Below are 22,368 nucleotides of genomic sequence, written 5' to 3' on the forward strand. Positions count from 1 at the left end.
AGTCTTATTTTGTCACTTTTTTAGCAACCTCTGACACAAACAAGCACCACTGCAGAGCCCTTTGACATGTCAGTCACCAGTGGCAGAGAAAGCAGATAGTGTGAGAGCTCTGGTGGCTCTGCAGTGTTCAGCTGCTGGCTTCCTGATGTGGACAGAAGGCAGGCAGCAGAGCTCTGTTAAACAGCAGATGTTTTACACTGCGGCCGTTACCCTCATTTCCTGGGCGGAGAGCTCCTCGCTCTATGAGACGAGTAACAGGAACCAGAAAAAAAAAGAAGAGTTAGAGGGAGAGAGAGCCAGAGCGAGGGGAGTGCAAGAGAGAAGTTAGCCGAGCTTCCACAAATCACTCTGTCACCAGCAAGCTCTGACAAGCATCGGGAGAGAGGGAGAAAGGGGAGAGAGACTGGGGAGTTAAATAGAGGTGCGACTAGGGAGTAGTTTCAGAGAAAGAGGGAAGGTGTGAAGGAGCTTAAAGGAGGTGATACAGATGGATGGATAGAGGGAAGAGAGGACAAGACTACAATCCGGTTCTCATAACTTTTAAGAGGGACTGTTACTCCTGCTGCTGCTGCTGCTGGGTCTGGATGGTGCACATGTAAAGAGGTGTGTCAAACTTAAGCAAATATTGTTACGAGAGTTGGAGTGGCAGTCTGTTATTTTAAAGCATCCCCTGCCTGAGCTGTTTTTTTTTAATCTCAGGCTCGAAACACAGGGATAACATTATTGTGTTTTAGAATAAAGAGACAGTGTCAGAAAACTGGTCATAGTGTGTCAAGTAGGCACGAGTCGGAAATCATTTTTCTAGCAGCTGTACACGGATCACATGCTATTAATGCTAAAAAGGGGTAGTCAGAGCGGAGAGTGTTTGAGTGTATCAGATGTGTCTTTGTGGGGACATGTCTTGATGGCTTAACTGCATCAGAATAAGTTATTGGAACTTTAAATACTACATTATACATTTGTTCCTCTGGCCCCGAGGATACTTGATTATTCCGGGTTGACTCAACGCCCCAGGGGTCAAACTTTAAACACTGAGAAATAGGAAGCTATTTTTTACAACTTTAAGAACAGTATGAATTGTTGCTATTTTCTTTCTCTTTGTCATATTTAGAAAGGGCTTAATTTACTTCACATCCGTGTACAGGGTAGTCCTGAATGATCTGTGAAGAGACCTCGGGGTGAAGAAGGACAGGAAGCAGAGTCAGCTGAAAAATCTTAGACTCAAACGTTAAGGGCTAAAGAACGTTTTGTTTTGACATGTGGAAGTTTCTTTGAGTAAGACAAGATTTATTTTAACCGGAGTATTTGGGTGTGTTGTGACTCACTGAGGGTCTTCTGAATCTTGGTGTGTGCTTTTGTTTGCACGTTAGGCTGGGCTCTGTTAGCATTTGACAGCGTCTGGGACGTCATTGTGTTACCCGTGTGGCTGAGTCAGAGGCTGGCTCAGGTCTGTCCGCCCACTGGGAATCTCTACATTGGTTTTCATGCCAAGAAGACACAAGTGCTAGGTGGTTTTCACAGCAGCAGCAGAGGCAGCAACTGCGGTGGCACCACTACTCCTGAACTTTGAGGACTCTCCACACTGCTTTTATTGTTCTGCTGTCTGTAAACACCTTGCGTAACTCACACCTCTCCACGGAGTGATTCACTGTTCCCTAAGCATCCCTGGTCGGTGGCAGACAGTGAAAGGGAGGATTCGCCGAGAACCAGAGCCCAAAAGTAGTTGCAAACATTCACCATGAAGCTGGCGTTGTTGATGCTCATGGTCGTCTACATGGTGGGCAACGTAAGCAGCATGTCCACATGTAAGACGCTGGACCTGGAGATGGTGAAGAAAAAGCGCATTGAAGCCATCAGGAGCCAGATCCTTAGCAAATTGCGTATGCCCAAAGAGCCTGAGCCGGATCAGACGGGGGACGACGAGGAGATCCCCGTCCCCCTGCTGTCCCTCTACAACAGCACCAAGGAGATACTGACAGAGCAGCAGAGCGAGGTCCAGACTGACATCTCCACGGAGCAGGAGGAGGAGGAATACTTCGCCAAGGTGCTGCACAAGTTCAACATGACAGGTGAGTACCAGCAATAAAATGGCAATACATCAGTCATGGGTGGTACACATGTGGATGCCCGTTGTCAAGGATAAGGGCGATTGCTGATGGTTTAACTACAGCACTAAGGGTGTCACGTAAAACTGTAATTTATCTACATTTGAAGGCACTTTGCCGAAGACAAACCCACATGGAAGCAAAGATGCTGAACATGATTGCTTCCGTGTTGGAAAATTGTCGTTCCTCAGATCTTACAATAACAGTTGCTATAGTGGCAGGGGTGAGAAGGTGAGATGAAAAGGTGTAGGGTGTTCAAAAACAACATTTAACAATGAATTTTCTTTGACCCACTACAATTTTGCATAAAAAAGCCAGGGAACAATTGTTAAACATTTCACCTTTTCAGTGCATGTGCGCATATACATTTGGACAGAAAACATAGGACTTTAACATGCCAATCAGATTTGACTCCTTCCAACCATAACAAGAAACTATACCTTGCTGCATTGCTTCAGAAAATACCTAAAAAGATCATTTCATTATGTATGGTTCCTGGTTTTCAAATTCACATCAGTGTTGCTTTATTCAGCCCATCTATGTATCTCCACGAAAGCTTGAGAATTACCTATTCAATTTTTTTGGAAGCCTTTTAAATCAGACTTTGCTTTTCTGAAGAGTGCCTTAAGGAGATCCACAGAAAGTACAAGTCATTATCTGTTTCCTGAACATCAAATTATGAAAGATGCTATAGTTGCACCCCAAATTTCAAATATAAGTATGAAAATGAGCACAACATGTTTCTAGCAGTTTGCTGGGATAGTCAAACTCAGACCAGGCCAATCAGTATTTGCCCAATCTCCTCCATAAATTCCCTAAACACGTGTACCCCTTCTGATCTCCACCCAACGTCTTCAGGCAGCTTGAGGAGTTCAGAGATCACAGGTGTTACGCGTTAGCAGGATGGTGTGTTGCATCTGGTCCCATTCTCCGTGTTGCTTTCGTTGTATCTTTGGCATTTTTACTGCTTTATTAGCGCTGTTTGTTTGGCTGGCATGCCTGTGCTGTTTGTTCAGCTAAATGGTTTTCTGGCTTTAATTCTGCAACGACTCCCACATTATTATGATAAACAGACATTTTTTTCCTTTCTCGGTTTGGTTTCTTTGGTCTATTGTTCTCTACATGCCTATACTTCTCACCCCATCAGGCAGGCATCCACACTATCCCTCTTTTATCCCCCACTTCAAAAGAAAGTGGATGGACGCTGCTCAGGAGTGTGCAGTCCTGAAGGGAGAAGAAAGACACGTTCAAAACCAAGGGGCATGATTTTGTTCTGCTTAGATGAAAACTAAAAGAACAGGGGGAGGGAAATGGGATGAGGGACGACATGAAATGCACTCCTTCACCCTCACCCTGTCTGTTTCGTTTTCTTTATCCTCTCCTTCCCGGATTGGGGGTTTCCTGTAACTTGAGCATCAGGTTCTCCTTTGCTTATCCTGTCACTTGTTCTCCATCATATCTCTTTCTCCTTCCCTGACCATTTCCCATTTCACTCCCATATCTCTCTGCCAATAATTAGCCGTCTCCCCCTGCTGGGTTTCCTGAGCTTATTATCAGTGTGTTTGCAGCATGTTTTTGACGGGTCTGCTTGGCAGGAAGGAAAGCAGGCTGATGGCCACTGAGATCTTGAGTGACTCAGGTCCGGTGCAAGCGATGCCCATGGGGAACATGTGTTTCCTACCTCTGTGGAATGCCAGAGAACACCCAGCCACTGTCTAATGCTGCGTTCCATTTACATTGGAAGTCGGAGGTCGGAATGTCACATCCGAGTTGACTGCGCTCCAGTGGCAAAAGTAGGAAAAATATGGCCGCCTGCAGGAAAGTTGTTCGCCTTGTTTACAGCTTTAGCAGCAAACTTGGGTCAGCCATTGTTAGCAATACCGGTTGACAACAACGCTTTACTTCATATTTTGTGAATACATTACATTACATTACATTTGGCTGACGCTTTTATCCAAAGCGACTTACAATGAGTGCAATAAACCATAAAGATTAAAATGAAGGACAACAAGAAAAGTGCTGACATAATAATTTCAGACAAGCAAGACCATAGTAAGTGCCGGTGCATACTGTAAGTTAAACTCTTAGTGCTACTTTTGTTTAAAGTGGACCTATCATGCTTTAAACATATATTGTAGGGCCATACCTATATAGAACATGTCTGTGAAGTTTTTTTTTCAAAATACCAAACAGATCATGCATTTTAGCCATGCCTCATTTCTCTCTATTTGCTCTTTTCCAGCCCTGTTTTTGCAACGGCTGATTCTGCTTTTGTGGCAGACTACAGCACCACTTACAGGCCTGGCATATGTACTACAGCGTCTCCAGCGCTTTCGAGCGGTCTCTCAGATAGGTGGAGAGTTGCCCATATAGGCGGAGCACCCCTTTTCTGACATCAGAAGAATTCTAATAATAATCAGCTCAAAGTTTCCAAGTAGGAAGTCTGACCTCAGGGGGCGTTCCAGATAAAATGTCACGACTGGGAACTCAGATACTCCCAATAACGCTCTAATAACCCTCAGGACGGCTTCTGAAAACATACTCAAGAAATTCAAGTGCAGGAGCGTACGTGTGCAGGCCTAGCAAAAAGTGTTTTGCAATTATTTAAAAGTACATCACACAACAGGGTGTGGGAGCTTCTTCTCTGCATTGAGAAGTAAAAGATTGTGAGCAGAGCGTGTGGACAACAAGTCTTTACACATTATCCATCAGCATAGCCTATTCGTCACTTCAATTTGTGGTTCTATTTATTGGGCGAGTCACACTTTCCTGATACCCCAACACAGCCTAGGGAGATGCATATTTGTGTGCACCATTATGTTAATTAAGTGGTGAATTAAGCTAGATTCCTTCAGTAAATTAGCACATCCTTCCCTTAAAGCCCACACATATTCACCTCTCCCATTAGACGTGGTATGGGTCCAATGTTAATTTAGCTTGTTAGCAGAGAGACCATTTTCCCCCCTTATTTGGAAACATGCCTATTTGTGGTGTTCCAGAGTTAAATGGGTTCACTGCTCACTGAGAAATGTATAATATTCAACAGCAGATTAATACGCTGCTTCCATGCTACAATGAGAAGCAGCAACTGGGGTGCGTAAACAGTGTGAGGTGGGGGGAACATTGACAAGTGGGCCATTGGAGGGTGGAGCTGAACGTATGAAGGAGGCAGGTATTTAGCCTGTTGCTGGAATCTGGTGCCTCCCACTGGTAATTACAGAGCTGTCTCCCAACCTGTCACAACAGCTGTCCCCGGCTTACCTGTGGATAGGCCCTGATTCAACACACAAATCCCCCCCCCACACCCATGTTAGTATGCAGGCTTGGGTGCTATCTATACCCCCATTCGGAAGAGCAAGGCCCTTTCTAAGCCGAGCGTGGAGAAGAAGCTGTACGCTTTGTCTCCTCCAAAGTCTTGTATTTGGATCAGATAAGCATTTAAGTGATAGGGAGAAGATGCGTCAAATGGAAAGTAGAAGTGAGGATAAAGAGTTGTTGGTAGTGCAGTCAAAATGTGGAGGACCTTTAGTGGAAGTGACGTAATTTCCTGTTTCCCAAACGCTTCTCTTAACACATCTATCTCAGTTTACTTAAACTAGAAGGAGACGATTACTTTCCGTGCATGGTGTTGCTCCCTGCACCGTTCACAGCTCTTCTCACGGGTTGTGATGCTCTGTGCTTTTCATTCAAACATTTTTTTGAAGACTCTCTGGGTGGGACCAGTATAAATGTAATTTAATTTCCCTTTGAACCCCATGACAGCTCTTTTCAGTTTCAGTTTGGTTTCCTACAAGTCGTGAAACACTACCTAAGCAACAACACAGATGGTGGTACTGGTTAATGATACACAAGCAGCCCTGACATGCAGAGGTGGATTAAGTACTCAGATCTTGTACTGAAGTAAAAGTAGAGTGAAAAAGTAGAGTGTAGGAATACTCTGTTACAAGTAAAACTCCTGCATTAAAAATGTTACTCAAGTAAAAGTACAAAAGTATCAGCATCAACATGTACTTAAAGTACCAAAAGTAAAAGTAGTCATTGTGCAGATTGGTCCATTTCAGAATAATATATATGATATGTTTTATAAACATTGATCATTAAAGTGTTATTAAAGTTGGTAAAGGTGAAGCTAGTTTTAATGACTTTGTATACTGCAGGGTAGCTTGTGAATTTACTAAAGTCTGATTAAATAATACAAATAATAATAATACATTTTATTTATCAAGTGCTTTATCAGGTGCTCAAAGAAAATAAAACGTCCCCCCAGGTTCGGGTGTTGATTATACTTCATATCATTAATCCCAATCTGCAAAGTAACTAAAGGTACTAAATGAATGTGGTGGAGTAAAGGACGATTACACGATTTCCCGCTGAATTGTAGTGGGGTAAAAGTACAAAGAAAATCTAAATATTCGAGTCAAGTCACTTAATATTGTACACTACTTTGTTAAATCTACTGAGTTACTTTACACCATGGTGCCATGTAGGATCCTGGTACAGGCTGATCCTGTAGCAGGGCTTCCCTGTAGCTCCTGTCAGGTCCAAGAGTAATTCCCGGATTGGGAGCAGAGAACCCGGCTCTGGCAGGCTCAGGCAGAGTGGAAGCTAGCCTGGGCCAGCGCCAGGCCCCGGCTTCATTGATACACATCTCCAATTTCTCCGCACCCCCACTCACTCACTCACACTCTTCCATTCCTCACCACTGTGAGTGATATTCATATGCATTCTTCACTTTGCCTGTTACAACTACCCCTCCCACACCTCCTTTCACTCTTGGGTCATCTTTCTTCCATCTTCCGATTATCTTTGCACGTCTCCGTCCGACTTAATCCTTTGCAATGTAACGCCGGTAGATTTATGGTGTTAAAGCCTTCAGTAGCTTGGCTCTGTTTTCTGGCAGCCCGTGCATGGGCAATGTTCCTGCTGTCATGGAATGGGGCAGGCTCAGGTATAAAACTTGCAAATATGGGCAGGAATAAACTAAGAAAACAAAATGCTCTTTATGGTCAACTTTGCAGCAGCTGGAATGGATGAATGATTGGCTGCAGTTTAAATTATTGAGTAACACTGTGAATTTGGCTACTCAATTTTATTCTCTGAAGAACCAGCACCTTACCGTGGTGGAGAGGTTTGTGTGCCCTGATGAACCTGGGGGTTGTGTTGTCTGGAACCTTGTGTTCCTGGTAGGGTCTCCCATGGCAAATTGGTCTCAGGCAAGGGGCCAGACTAAGATTGGTTCAAAGACCTCGTGAAAGACGACACACGAAGTCAGGATACCCGGCCCGGAGGAAGCCCGGGGTCCCCTTCTGGATCCAGGCCCAGAAGGAGAACTCGTCAGCGAGAGTCTGGTGGCCGGGCTTGCCACGAAGCCCAGCCGGGCACAGCCCAAAAAGGCTACGTGGGCCACACCACCGTCCCGAGGGCCCCCCACCTACGGGAAACAGCGATGTGGTCGGGTGCGCTGCCAGAAGGGTGGCAGTGAAGGCAGAGGGTCTCGACAGACCCGGGCGACAGAAGCTGACTTTGGGGACGTGGAACGTCACCTCTCTGGGGGGGAAGGAGCCTGAGCTTGTGCGGAAGGTGGAGCGTTACCAGTTGGATCTGGTTGGGCTCACCTCTACGCACAGCGTCGGCTCTGGAACCTTACTTCTGGTTGGACTCCATTCTTCTCCGGAGTTGCCCAAGGTGTGAGGCGCCGGGCGGGTGTGGGGGTACTCACAAGCCCCCGGTTGGGTGCTTTTTTGTTGGAGTTTACCCCAGTGGACGAGGGGGTCACCTCCCTATGCCTGCGGGTTATGGTGGGGAAAACTCTGACTGTTGTGAGTGCTTATGCACCAAACAGCAGTTCAGAGTATTCAGCCTTCTTGGAGACCCTGGAAAGAGTCCTGTATGGGGCTCCTGAAGGGGACTCTTTAATCTTACTGGGAGACTTCAACGCACATGTGGGCAATGATGGAGACACTTGGAGGGGCGTGATTGGGAGGAACGGCCCCCCTTATCCGAACCGGAGTTGTGGTTTGTTACTGGACTTCTGTGCTAGTCATGAATTGGCCATAACAAACACCATGTTCGAACATAAGGATGCTCATAAGTAGGGATGGGTATCGAGAACCTAAGTCAGTACCGGTACCTGATTGGACGGTATTGTTATACCGTTAAGCCACTGGACAAACGGTGCTGCTATCGGTATATCAATTATGCTACTTCCTTAGTTTAAACAATTCTGGTTGGTTGGGAACCCTCATCCTGTGTGACGTATACCACTGATTGGCCACTGTGAATGCCACTCGTCATCTCTCCTAACAGTGCTCTTTTTATTGTGAGACTCCCGGGGGCAGACCATAGGGACAGACGCAACATCTTGCTAGAAACCGCGTCTCAAGGCTTCTTAACATTTAACAAAATATTAATGATGCATACCCACTTAACGGGAAAAACTCAGCTAACAGACGATATTAACCATTTGAGCTACACGGAACCGAAGTCCAACATCAAGAGTCTAAATCAACACTTAGCAAAACGGGCTAACGGCTACTTTAGCACATAACTGGCAAAAGCGATATTTTCTACGTCATTTTATCTGCACAAAGAACATATCACATGAAAGCTGATTCGATTGGTGTAAGTCTCATCACTGTACGACCAAAACTCACTGAACTAGCAGCCAGGAAAGAGCAAGAGAAACATCTTCACTTTACGTAGCCATGATGATAGTTATGTCTTACCTTTGCTGTTTTGTGATCAAAAGTTGTGTTTAAGGGCATAAAAACAGTTAATCCAATGTCTCTGTGTAACTTTAAAATGATTACTGATAATCCATCATTACCCCTAGTTTCCACCGGGTCCGTCTGCGTCGCGTAAAGGCTGCGCCACGGTTTTGGTCCGGCCTCCTCCGGCGTCATACCCTACCGGGCGCGTTTCAGAAGCATTTCAGAAGCGGAGCGTCTTGCCTGCCGGCTCGCAGTTTTAGTTGATTTGGGCATATTTCCTGGACAGACTACTTTGTACAGACAAAGTTAATCATAATTGTAATATCCCAGTTATAAACGACATTAATCAAAGATGTGATGCTGTATTTTAGTGTTAAAAAAATTCATTCATCATCATAATTATTCAATATATATTTACACAGTGCCTGTAAACCGGAGGAGAACGCTGGCATTTCTCCTCCTACTTGAAATACTACGGAGGGATAGGGTCTGCAAAATTAGTTTGTGTGTGTGTATATAGATATATATATATATATATCTATATATGCTATATATGCTCTGAACGTTCCACTTCCTGCCTGCCCGACATTACCTTACGGCTGCGTCGCGTCGAAAAATAGACTTCAATCCTATTTCGAGGCGGAGCCCAGCGGCGAGACGCTTCTGGGACGCTTCTGAGCCGTAACGCGGCGCGTCTGTTGGAATAGCACCCATTGACTAGAGTGGCCGCGATCCTCGTGGACACCGCGGCGCAGCCGTAACGCAGCCGTAACGCAGCCGTAACGCAGCCGTAACGCGGCCGTAACGGTAACGCGACGCAGACGGACCCGGTGGAAACTAGGGGTTACAATTATAAATAATGAATGCAATATAATGGTTAGCCGACCCGAGCTTCCGGTTTAGGAGGTGCGCACGCAGCGTCTCGTTTTAACTGAATAATGGTCATGTTTACATGAATTTATGAATTTATGCACTGCCCCTAATTACCGCCCCCCTTCCAGAGACACACTGTCAAACACACTCATACCTGCTTGGTATGACATTGAAAAAGTTACATTAAATAATAAATACAAATAAATTACAATAAAATGACTGTTGTTTAATCTTCACATCTTGTAATCATGTCTATAATTTTGAGCACCAAATTATTGAAAAGTATCAATAAGAGTATCGAAAAATACTGATACCGATAAGCAGTACCGGTATCGGTATCGGTATCGATAAAATCCTAACGATACCCATTCCTACTCATAAGTGTACGTGGTACCAGAGCAGCCTAGGCAAAAGGTCCATGATCGATTTCGTTATCGTATCATCGGACCTGAGGCCGTATGTTTTGGACACTAGGGTAAAGAGAGGGGCGGAGTGGTCAATTGATCACCATCTGGTGGTGAGTTGGGTTGAGTGGTGGGGGAAGCCTCTGGACAGACCTGGTAAAACGTGTAGTGCGGGCGAACTGGGAACATCTGGAGGAGGCCCAAGTTCAGGAGGCCTTCAACTTACACCTCTGGCGGAGCTTTTTGGGTATCCCTGTGGAGGCTGGGGACATTGAACCAGAGTGGGCGGTGTTCAAAGCCTCTATTGCCGAAGCCGCTGCTGGGAACTGTGGTCTCAAGGTCTTAGGTGCCTCAAGGGGCGGTAACCCTCGAACCTCCTGGTGGACACTGGTGGTCAGGGAAGCCGTCCGACTGAAGAAGGAGGCCTTCAGGGATATGTTATCCCGGGGGAGTCCTGAGGCAGTTGCAAGATACCGACAGATCCGAAGGGCAGCAGACTCAGCCGTGGCCGAGGCAAAGCAGCGGGCGTGGGAGAAGTTCGGAGAAGCCATGGAAAAGGACTTTGGGGCGGCACCAAAGTTGTTCTGGAAAACTGTCCAACACCTCAGGAGGGGGAAGCAGGGAACCATCCAAGCTGTGTACAGTAAGGATGGGACGCTGTTGACCTCAACTGATGGAGTGTTAGGGTGTTGGAAGGAACAATTTGAGAAACTCCTGAACCCGACAACTCCGCCCTCTATGGTAGAGGCAGAGCTGGAGTATGACGGGGGATCAAATCAAATAAGGTTTTATTTATAAAGCACATTTTAAAACGATTTTTGGTCGAGCCAAAGTGCTCTACATGCAAATAATAAATAACACATTACTACAATAGCAAAACAGAAAACAATAAATTACAATAGCAAATATAAAAATCAAACACAGGGAAATGTCAGGAATCGTACTCCGCTCTGACTAAAACGCAGGGAAAAGAAGTGAGTTTTTAGTGTTGATTTAAAAACCCCTAGGGTCTGGGCCGACCTCACATGGCAGAGTGTTCCAGAGCCTGGGGCCAGCTGCTGCGAAGGCTCGGTGCCCTCGGGTTTTGAGCCTGGTCTTGGGCACTATCAACAACAGCTGGTCAGCAGACCTTAAAGCTCTGGCTGGGTTGTAGCTATGGAGGAGTTCGGCTATATTGGCCGGAGCCAGCCCATTTAGTGCTCTAAAAACAAAGAAAAGGATTTTAAAATCAATTCTGAACCGAATTGGAAGCCAGTGCAGTGAGGCCAGAATTGGGGTGATGTGGTCACGCTTTTTGTGGCCAGTCAGAAGACGTGCAGCTGCGTTCTGCACTAGCTGCAGTCCTCTAATTGACGCCTGGTCCATACCCACATACAAAGCATTGCAATAATCCAACCTTGTGGTTACTGAAACTTTTCATGAATGCCATGCGTGGTTAAAAAAGACTGCAACTGGACATAGACTACTCGCTCCAGGGCTTTAGATAAAAAAAGGTAGCTGGGAGATGGGCCTAAAATTTGCTAGAATGGAGGGGTCGAGATTTTTCTTTTTAAGCAGTGGCTGCACCACGGCATGTTAGAAGGCAGCTGGGAAACATCCTGAGCTAAGAGAGGTGTTTATAAGCAATAAAGCACTTGCTCCAACTGAATCGAAAAACATCTCTGAGAAGGCGAGAGGGAATGCTGTCTGAGGTGCAGTTTGTCGGTCGCAGGTGCTTGACTACATCCGAGGGAGAAGAGAGGGATACAGGCTCAAAGTGGTCGAGGACAGCAGGGCACAGAAAAGGAACAGGATCTGGGGTAGCACTAGTGTGGGCTAGCCTAAGTGCAGATACTTTTTCGATAAAAAATGTAAGACACTTATCACAGAGAGTAGTCGATGGCACAATTGAAGAAACAACCAATCTCCCGGGGGGAGGTCACTGAGGTAGTCAAACAACTCCACAGTGGCAAAGCACGGGGGTGGATGAGATCCGCCCAGAAATGCTGAAGGCTCTGGGAGTTGAGGGACTCTCATGGTTGACACGTCTCATCAACGTTGCGTGGAAGTCGGAGACAGTACCGAAGGAGTGGCAGACCGGGGTGGTGGTTCCCCTTTTCAAAAAGGGGGATCAGAGGGTGTGTGCCAATTACAGAGGCATCACACTACTCAACCTCCCCGGGAAAGTTTACTCTAAGCTACTCGAAAGGAGGGTCAGGCCGATTGTCGAACCTCAGATTGAGGAGGAACAATGCGGATTCCGTCCTGGTCGTGGAACGACGGATCAGCTTTTTATTCTTGCAAGGATCCTGGAGGGGGCCTGGGAGTACGCTTATCCCGTCTACATGTGTTTTGTAGATTTGGAGAAGGCGTATGACCTGTTTCCCAGGGAGTTACTGTGGGAGGTGCTGCAGCAGTGTGGGGTGAGGGGTCTCTACTCAGGGCCATCCAATCTCTGTACTCCCAAAGCGAGAGCTGTGTCCGGGTCCTCGGCAGTAAGTTGGACACTTTTCCGGTGAAGGTTGGCCTCCGCCAGGGCTTGTAACCATATTCGTGGGTCTAATGGCTTCATCGGTCTGCGACCTTCAGCACTCATTGGATCGGTTCGCAACCGAGTGTGAAGCAGCTGGGATGAGGATCAGCACCTCCAAATCTGAGGCCATGGTTCTCAGCAGGAGACCGATGGACTGTCCACTCCAAAGAGGGAATGAGTCCTTACCCCAAGTGAAGGAGTTCAAGTATCTCGGGGTCTTGTTCTTGAGTGAGGGAACAATGGAGCTTGTGATGGGCCGGAGAATCGGAGCAGCGGGAGCGGTACTGCAGTCGCTTTACAGCACCGTTGTGACAAAAAGAGAGCTGAGCCAGAAGGGGGGATCAGAGGCTCCCGAGGGAGGTGTTCCAGGCACGTCCAGCTGGGAAGAGACCAAGGGGTAGACCTAGGACCAGGTGGAGGGATTAAATCTCTTCGCTGGCCTGGGAGCGCCTTGGGATCCCCCAGTCAGAGCTGGTTGATGTGGCCAAGGAAAGAAAAGTTTGGGGCACTCTGCTGGAACTGCTACCTCCGCGAGCCAACCACGGATAAGCGGGAGAAGATGGATGGATGGATGGAATTGTATTAGTGCGTGTAGTACATCATTCTGAATAATAAAGATTGCGTAGTTCAATTATGTGGTAACTGCAGTGTCAAGAGTCCAGGAAAAAAATGAAACATTTTCTGTGCAAAGAGATATGACCTGTACAGCAAATGATCTTTTGTGCAATAACTATGATTATAAAACGGACAAGTCAAATCAAGCAGTCTGATTGGTTCTTAGCCGTGATATACTGAGCGTATACCACGGGTAGAATTGTAAGGTACTTTTCACAACAAGTCAGTATCCCTCCGCGCCTGAAAAAAACAGTATACCGTTGGGCTGAAAAGCAAACTGCTTGTAGTTTGCTTTTCATACTGGAACAAGAAAGTAGCGGAGAAGTAACGGGGCAGAAAACCTCCTTTTTACGCAGCGGTCCAGACATAAACATCAAACGGCAAAACATATTCAGTGTGCAGTTCCTTTGGCATTAGGGCAGGGATATCTAGATACTTTCCAAGGTTTGACATAATGAATTGTGCTACTTTTAAAGCAAGCAACGATGTTTTCAAATCTGTAATCAAAGAGGTCTGCAAAAACACTATCGACCAATCAGATTGCTTGATTTGACTTGTCAGTTTTATAAATATATTTACATTTCTTCTGTTACGAAACAAACTTACAGAGCATAAGATGGAAACATTTAAGATTAACTTCGACATCCGGGGGGTCTTACTATGGAGGAGTGGATTGAGCAGTGCCTATCTCCAGAAAAAAAAGCACCTAAACAACGACATGCAGAGCTACGTGAAGAGCAAAGACTGGAAAAGTACCCGCATTCAAAAGCTTTCTGATGCGGGTCTTGAAACAAAGCAGAGAAATTATGACCGTTAGTGGCCACAGGTGCGAAAGGTCTCTCCAGAGCTACTGGAAGCCGAATCTCGGGGACCGGAGAAAGTGGAGCAATATTTTCGCCACGCCAAGCAACAGCCTAGAACAACCTCAACCTATACAAGTGACCACGTAAGCCATTCAACTGATGCTGGACAGTTTTTCAGTGGCTGCACAATAAACGGCAACATACAAATGAATGTAAATAAATAGCCAAATAATGGATCAACGCTCTCTGTCTAATATGTTCGTAAGCTGTTAGTGTTGTTGCATAGCAACCATCTCGCATTATGTTTTGTGCAGAAGGCAACGGAGGGACTATTTTATTTTGAACATCATTATTTACTAATAAAAACTATTTAAATTAGAGTGTGTATTTTTCTTTCATGTTGCCACGGCCTGTCGTGAGCTATTGCTTAACTATATAAGCACCACTAAAAACGATTTAGATTATTTATTTAGTAACCTAAATATGATGATCATCGATAGACACTGAACATGTATTGTGTGTGCCAGGTGTGATCCATGTGGGGGGGGAAACACATCTTGTGTGTGTGTGTGTGTGTGTGTGTGTGTGTGTGTGTGTGTGTGTGTGTGTGTGTGTGTGTGTGTGTGTGTGTGTGTGTGTGTGTGTGTGTGTGTGTGTGTGTGTGTGTGTGTGTGTGTGTGTGTGTGTGTGTGTGTGTGTGTGTGTGTGTGTGTGTAAAATTCAATGAAAGTGGTGATCAGCAATGTTATATGTTCAAATGTCTACTGTGGAGGATATCATAAAGCCTTAAATCGAATGTAAAACAAAAAATTATGATTGATGAAAGTAGTAAATCGGTCAGATTTGACCCGAACACAACAGGAGGGTTAAATCTATACCAAAAAATCCTATTTTAAACATTTCTTCCAAGTATTGTGAGCCAAAATCCGAATTTATAAAATAACTAGGGCTGTCGGTCGATTAAAAATGAATCGCACACTTTTTATCTGTTCTAAATTTACCTTAGAGGGATATTTTTCAAGTTTGTAATACTCTTATCAACATATGAGTGGACAAATATGCTTTATGCAAATGTTTATTATCATTTGAACATTGAGAAATATTCTCATGAATATTAAACACAACAACCTCTGAACATTACAAATATTCGCCTCAATTCAACCTGGAACCTACAATACAATAATACAATAACAAGTGCGTGCGTGCGTGATGGATCGTTGGAGCTATGTGCAACTCAAGGCATATGCTCGAACGGGAGCTGCCTGGACGCTGCAATCATGTTGCACTATCCGAGCTGAGTGTGCTGACTTTTCGCACAATGTCTGGCTGCCTGCATAAAGTCAAGTGGTCGGCGCAGTTGTCAGCGAAATGTCGCTCCTCTGTTTTCATTGAAACAGCTCCTTATATCCGTTAGCGCAGCTAGCTAGCACCAGATGCTAACAACAGCAATACACGTAAGGTGTGCCTCGCTCTCTCGCGCCACACATACAGACACCCTCCCGGTCCTCCCGTTGGCCAGTCGGTGCCTGCCGGTGAGCGTGGAAGTGTGGTCTGCCGCAAGCGGACGGCATCATCAGCTTGTAGACGGTATTTTAAACTCGATGCGCTCTGAAACTACGGGGCGGCCGAGGACAAAAAATACACTTGCGTTAATCGCGTTAAAATAATTAGTGGCGTTCATTTTTTTTTTTGCGTTAACGCGTTATTAACGCGTTAACTTGACAGCCCTAAAAATAACTGGTGAATACATCTTTAAAATAAATATTGTGGGGTAAAAAGTACAAATTTTGCCTCCAAAGTGTTGTAGAGTAGAAGTATAAAATGAAAATACTTGGGTAAACTCAGAGTACTCAGAGTACCTCAAATGTGTACTTAAGTACAGTACTTGAGTTAATGTTACTTTCCCCCACTGAATATAAGAATAACATGTCAGATCTCCACCATCTCTCGTAAATTAGGGAGCAAAGGATAATGAAAGAATGGAAGCAACACCTGTCTGTGCCTTAATATCAGATTCAAATGTTTAATATTTATCTGCTGACAACGAGCCAATTATATATTTTCCTCCATAAAAAGACGCAGTTTTAAAATGTTTAATTACATTTCAAAATAGTTACCTTTCTGAAAGCCAGTAACACATACAGTGCCTTTTATATTCCGCCTTTAAACATGGCATGTTATGTTTTTATGCATCCAAAGTCCTTATTGGTGATAAGATTCCTTCTTGTTTTTTGAATCTCATCATCAGTTACTGTTTTAAATCCCACAGAAAAAAATGACACAGGGACAGGAACAAAAAAAATGATCCAGATGATCTTCAACTTGTCGGAGATACGTAAAAGTGTGGGGGATTATCGCCTGCTGACCAGTGCGGAGCTACGGATACTCATCAAGAGCACCAGCATAGAAAAGGAGCAGCGGGTGGAGCTGTACCAGGGTCTGGGGGAAGCGCGTCGCCACCTCGTCTCCCGCTTCGTCTCCAATCACTGGAAAGACAAGTGGATGTCCTTTGATGTCACTGAGAGCCTGCAGACATGGCTCAAAGGGACTGGTGAGAAAAAATAACTTTATTTGCACTTGATATGACGCGTGTTCATTTCTTTAGTTCCACCTGTCTGCAGATACTAAAGATGATGTCTACCTTAACCAATAAAGTTTTGAATAGCTGTAACTGTTCTGTCTCACCAGACGATGAGCAGGGCTTCGAACTTCGGCTGTTCTGTGAATGCGGCCTGAACAATTCCGAAGTCTTTGGTTTTAAAATCTCCGGTATTGACAACAGTAGGGGAGACAAATCAACTATGCAACTGTTGACAAAGCAACCACCCTACATCCTGACCATGTCCATCCCTCAGAACAGCAGCAGCCACCTCACCTCGCGCCGAAAACGCTCCACGGACACCAAAGATATCTGTACAGCGTAAGCAATCCTGCAGATAGCAAATTTTTCTGTTGTCATTTATTTCAATAACATGTTTGAAGCTGAATCAGGCATTGCTACCCATTGTGAGATTTAACCATGGATGTATGAAGAGAACTGGATACAGTGTTGGAGGCGGGACCCCGTTCTTACCTATGGAAGTTGCTCAGTGGCACATGGACTCTTGAGAGCAAAAGTACCCGGACCTGGGCCCATTGAGCGTGCAAAGTTTAGCTTTCCCTTCAAGCCCCGCCTCCAATCTTCCGCTCTCGGCTACGTCAAATGAATGTAGAGAGAAAACTTTTAGACCCTAATGACTTTTTTAAAGGGCTATAAAAGCGGTCACTTGGTTGATTTTGTTTTAATATATTACCCGCTGATTAACAGACGTCTCTTACTCAATGTAAGTCAATGGGAAAAAGTATTTTCGGGCCCAATGATGTCACAGACTAACACACAAGTCGTAGTACCACCGTTTGGCCACTACAAAGATTTGCTTCAACGTCCGGAGCACTTCCTGGAGGCTTGGTTTTAACACGTTGGGACAGGTGAAAGCACAACTCAAAGCTGTGTGGTAAATACACTGTATTTGTACAGCGCTTCTCAACCCCAGTAGGCCTCAGTACTTAATCTATCTACACCAACCCTGTCTCCTACAAATGATGGTCCGATGCAATTTAACTGCACTCTCAATTACATTTCAAGGGAAACATATTTTCTTCTGGATTACAGTCACAGTTATTAACATGTGTTTAACGTTATGACTTGAAACAAATTAAATACGCATCAGAAGTACTTGGTTCGGTTTTAGGGAAAGATCACGGTTTGGCTAGTATATTCCTACTCTGGGTGAAAGTCCTGTGTATGTTTGATCCATCCATCAAACCAGACTTCACCCCAACAGCATCTTCCACTGATTAGAAACATACTCCATCAATCAAAAACAAAGCCTCATCTGGGAGAAAATAGGTTTGCCTTGAAACGTTATTGAAAACGCATTTTTGTTGTACAAGAATGTTGTTTTTATGAGACCAGGCTGTCCACACACACTGTCTGGCTTTTAGGAGCAACTGGGGTCCAGACTCCTCCTGCAAACTACTCGTTTACTGAACCCCAGCTGCACTTGAGCACATCGTATTTTACACTTTTGATTAGATTTGCTGCCCTTTATTGGACACTAAACCCTAACTTAGTGTGGGATAGACCTCTCATTATGTGCCTGCAAAGTGTACACTGATGGGATGAGAGCAATCTTATATTAAATTGTTATTTTTTAAAAACTAATTGATTTTGAAGATTTCCCTGCCACAGCAACTTTTCAGCAACAACTGAAAACTGCTACGCTTTCTCATCAAAAAAGTTTCCTTTTTTTTACTTTACGCAGTACTACGGAGACCTGCTGCGTGCGAAGTTTGTACATCGACTTCAGGAAAGATCTAGGCTGGAAGTGGATTCATAAGCCAACGGGCTACAATGCTAACTACTGCATGGGGTCCTGCACCTACATCTGGAATGCTGAAAACAAATATTCTCAGGTATACACCTCAAAGTAGTGGACTATCTATTTCTGATTCCATGGCTAAATTAAGGCACAGCAGAGTTAAGGTTCGGCAGCTCAGACGCAATAATTCTTAGAACTTAATGTTTTTCCGTTTATGGCTTCTAAAGGGCTGCTTTGATTCACACACCAGGATTGTGGAAGTGTTGTCACTGTTCATAAAGAGGGTTAAAATTACTGCTGAGCCGATCCTCCATTAGTTGGTAGACAGAAAAGGAACAATTCTAATAATTGATAATTATTTTTGGTCAAACATTTAGTGGTTCGAGCTTCCAAATAGAATTTGCTGATCGATGATTTTGATGGAAGGCCATTTCATTGATGATTTTTTTTTCACATTTGAAAGATTATACAATACAAAACGTAAACAAATATATATCATTGTAATTGTTAATGACATAAATAATTTTTTACACGCCCATTTCTAATAATAAAGCACATACGAGATGGATTACTATGACATCAATGTGAAATGTTTTCATTTACAATACTTCCCATTCAACATTTTGTTGCCAATACCAATATTTTAACATAAACACTCTGGTAACTTAAGCTTGTAACAATCAGTTTTTACTACAAATGCATTGTGGGATTATGAAATACTGAGCTGAGATCACTTTTTGAGGATCATTCTTTGGCATTCTGCCTTTATTTGGCAGAGACGGAATAAAAATAGAAAGAGAATGGAAACCCAGTATGACACGCAAAACAAAGGTCCTGGAATGGAAAGGGTTGCGGTTATGTGGTATGCGCTGTAACCATTCAGCTGTTCTCATGTCCTTCCCTTGTTATAATTGTTTGCAGATTTTGGCCCTGTACAAGCATCACAACCCAGGAGCCTCTGCTCAGCCCTGCTGCGTTCCCCAGGCCCTGGAGCCACTGCCAATCCTCTATTACGTGGGCAGGCAACACAAGGTATCCATACCGCAGCCATGTAGCCTCCATTCTGAAGTATTTACTGAACATTTCATGTGAAAGCCACACTTGCCAATGAGTTAACCCATTACTGTTGATTTTCACTTTCAGGTGGAGCAGCTGTCCAACATGGTTGTGAAGTCCTGCAAGTGTAGCTAAAAAATATGACATGGCACACTGCTCCGCGTCCTTTCAAACATAAACCGAGATGTGTTTGAGGCCACAGAGAGGGGCATGCAACGGAAACAATGAGGTGAATAAGGAGCAGAATAATGAGGACATGGAGAACAACAAATGTAAAGTCTTCTGGATCTTTGTGGTCCAACCTTTTTCCTGAGAGCCACCATTGTCATGTTGAACGCACAAACCATGGACTTCTTTTATCCATATTCTTTTCTATGTGTATATACTTTTTCCTTGCAGTAGTTGAAATATCTGTCTTAAAATGAATTAATTTATTTGTTGGAGGGACAGATCTTTAAAGAAGTGATATACATGTGTAAAAGTTGGACAGATTTAAAGGATTTTTATAAAAACAAGAAGGAAGAATTCCAAAGGATACGAGGACCAAAATGACCTTGATGATTGTCTGGGATAAGTGGTTATTTCCATATAATCTTCCTAATGGGGTCTCAGTTTAAGGTGCTAAATCCCAGGTGTTGGGGTTTTCCTGGAAAGCAATGCCCCAGGTGTTTTTGGAGAACCGTAAAGGTGAACAGACAGTCCAGCCTGGGAACTCCCTCCAACCAAGAATCTGGAGTCATCAGCAAACAGAGAAGTCTTTCACGACAACCGTTCTTCAGTTTTACTTTTCTACAGCCCACGTGATTTGTAAAATGCTTTTTTAATACATAGTTAAATGTCAGTCTTTCCTCATGAAGCCTCCTGTGCTGTCAGAGCCATGAGTAATATCAGTGGTTGTAAGAGTGATGACACCTTGTTTTTCTCTCTCAGGATTTACAGCCAGCTTGTTGTCTTTAGATGGTGAGGGTCAGGGGCTGTGGTTGTGGTGTTGGTTTTAGGGAAGCCATACAGACTCAATACAGAGATTTGTTTTTGTTTTTTATAACGCCATAGTAAGTTATAATAAGAGGCAATGTATGCCTTTTATTCCAGGACAGTTCTTTTTCATTTAATCTGTAGTGTGATGCTTTTCGCACAACTCAAGAACGAATTCAGCTTGTTTTACACTTCAAAAAAATACTCTTCTTGTAGTGCACTTACCATTTGAAATTTGTATTTGTAAATATTTTAACAATTTTAAATAAACATTGTTGTTAAATTATCACGTTAGGGTGGAATATTTTTTCCAAGAAGAATAAAACCACATGCAATGTATCACTCGTCAGAGAGCTGTGTTGTGAAGTGTGTGTAAACCGATAACATTTAGACATGCATTCTTGTCTTCATCATCATGAGGGAACATGAATGAAATGTTTCATCTTGTCAGTGTTTGGGATGTTTTGCTTTGTGACTTAAACAAATCCCACAACTTTTCAGCTACTTAAACATCTCTCGTGTATTTCCTTTGCTGGTGGGGACATACAGCATGCACAGAACAAATATTATGTTTCTTTCAGCAAATTCTATAAAACCAGGTTGTGCGCTTATGACTGTCCAATGTCAGATCTACCAGTGGAAAAGCTTGGTGAATGCCAGGTGCGTGTGGTCTATTTCTGGGCAGCAGTGGATGTGTGTTTACTCTGGACGGCTGTGGACTGACTGAAGAAGAGCAGCACCTGAGGCAGCGCTCCAATTCCCGGACGCAAAGCCCCGTTCTTGGCACTGCTTTTACATGTAGGGATGCACACCATACCAACATCTCTTTAACTATCTTCGAGGCACCTCGTCCACCCCCACCCTGCCAGCCCCACCCCTCTCCCTCAGTACTCAAGGGATTACTGGCAGCCCACGAGGCTGAATTGGGAGTGAGGAAAGCAGGTCCAGACCCGTTGGTAAGTCCCAGACTTAAGGGCAGTGACTACATGGAAAATTAAACACACATACTGTACACATGCACATGAAAACACTGAACCCACTGACACACAGCCGCGGCTCCAGCACAACACGTCAAATACTTTACATAAGATTTGTGCTCCCGAGGGTTGTGGGGGATGCTGCAAACAAAGCGACAGTGATCTGTGCTATCTTGTTCCAAAGCTGGTCATGTTACCCAGGGTTCTTCTGCAAAGTGCAAGAATCTTCAACACAGAGATCCCTTGTTTGGAAAGAGCTCTCTAAAGGAGGATAAACAAAGTAAAAATGAAACATGATCAACATAATTGAATCTCTTTTTATCTCACCTCTCAACGTGGTCCACACAGATCCCTTGCCAGGTCTTGATTTTTAATGGTGCCGAGGCACAGTACGTACTGTTTTATCTTGGCAGAGCAGATGTAATTGGAATGTTAAAAGGTTTTTTTTCTGCAAGAAAGTAAGATCATTACCTAACCCCAAACAAGTTAAACATGAGTTGTGTTGGAGGAGACAAGATCATTAAAATGTTTCTAAAAATGCCAGCACTTCCACCTGCTTTACTTTCCCTGTAATGACCAAACAAAGAGTAAGAAGAGGCTCATAAATCTATCAGGATGTTAATGGAACAGTCCCAGAGGGAAGTCAAACTCAAGTAGGCTTGTCCTTCAAACCAATGTTCATTTCTCGGCAGCTGCTTCCTCCCGAGCCCTCTGGCTTTTATGGGACTGAAGCAAGCTGCTGACACCTCCTGCTACATACTGAAGCACTTCCTAAAAAATGCTGCATCCAAAGAAAAAAGGCACTTGAATCTTCCTTACCGAGTGTTACACGAGAGAGAAAAAGTGAAGACAGGTGCCTGCAGCATTTCAGGGTCAAGCAGGTGTTCCCCTACTGTTAATGCGATCCACGTGCAGAGTTTATATGACTTCATGAGTAATACGAAAATTGCTCTGTTGTTGCACTTCCTCAGAGCAAA

General features: G+C 44.3%; 1 protein-coding gene across 1 annotated transcript; it reads left to right on the top strand.

Moving 5' to 3' along the window:
* Positions 1-383: 383 nt before the first annotated feature.
* tgfb1a (transforming growth factor, beta 1a) lies at positions 384-20,753 on the top strand. Its single transcript, XM_079675868.1, has 6 exons — positions 384-2,069; positions 16,292-16,573; positions 16,711-16,942; positions 18,327-18,477; positions 19,305-19,415; positions 19,527-20,753. The coding sequence occupies exons 1-6, from the start codon at positions 1,739-1,741 to the stop codon at positions 19,572-19,574; spliced, it is 1,155 nt and encodes a 384-aa protein (XP_079531994.1). The 5' UTR covers positions 384-1,738; the 3' UTR covers positions 19,575-20,753.
* The last annotated feature ends 1,615 nt before the right edge of the window (positions 20,754-22,368 follow it).

This window comes from Notothenia rossii (genome assembly GCF_949606895.1).
Source record: "Notothenia rossii genome assembly, chromosome: 4".
NCBI classification, from domain to species: Eukaryota; Metazoa; Chordata; class Actinopteri; order Perciformes; family Nototheniidae; genus Notothenia; species Notothenia rossii.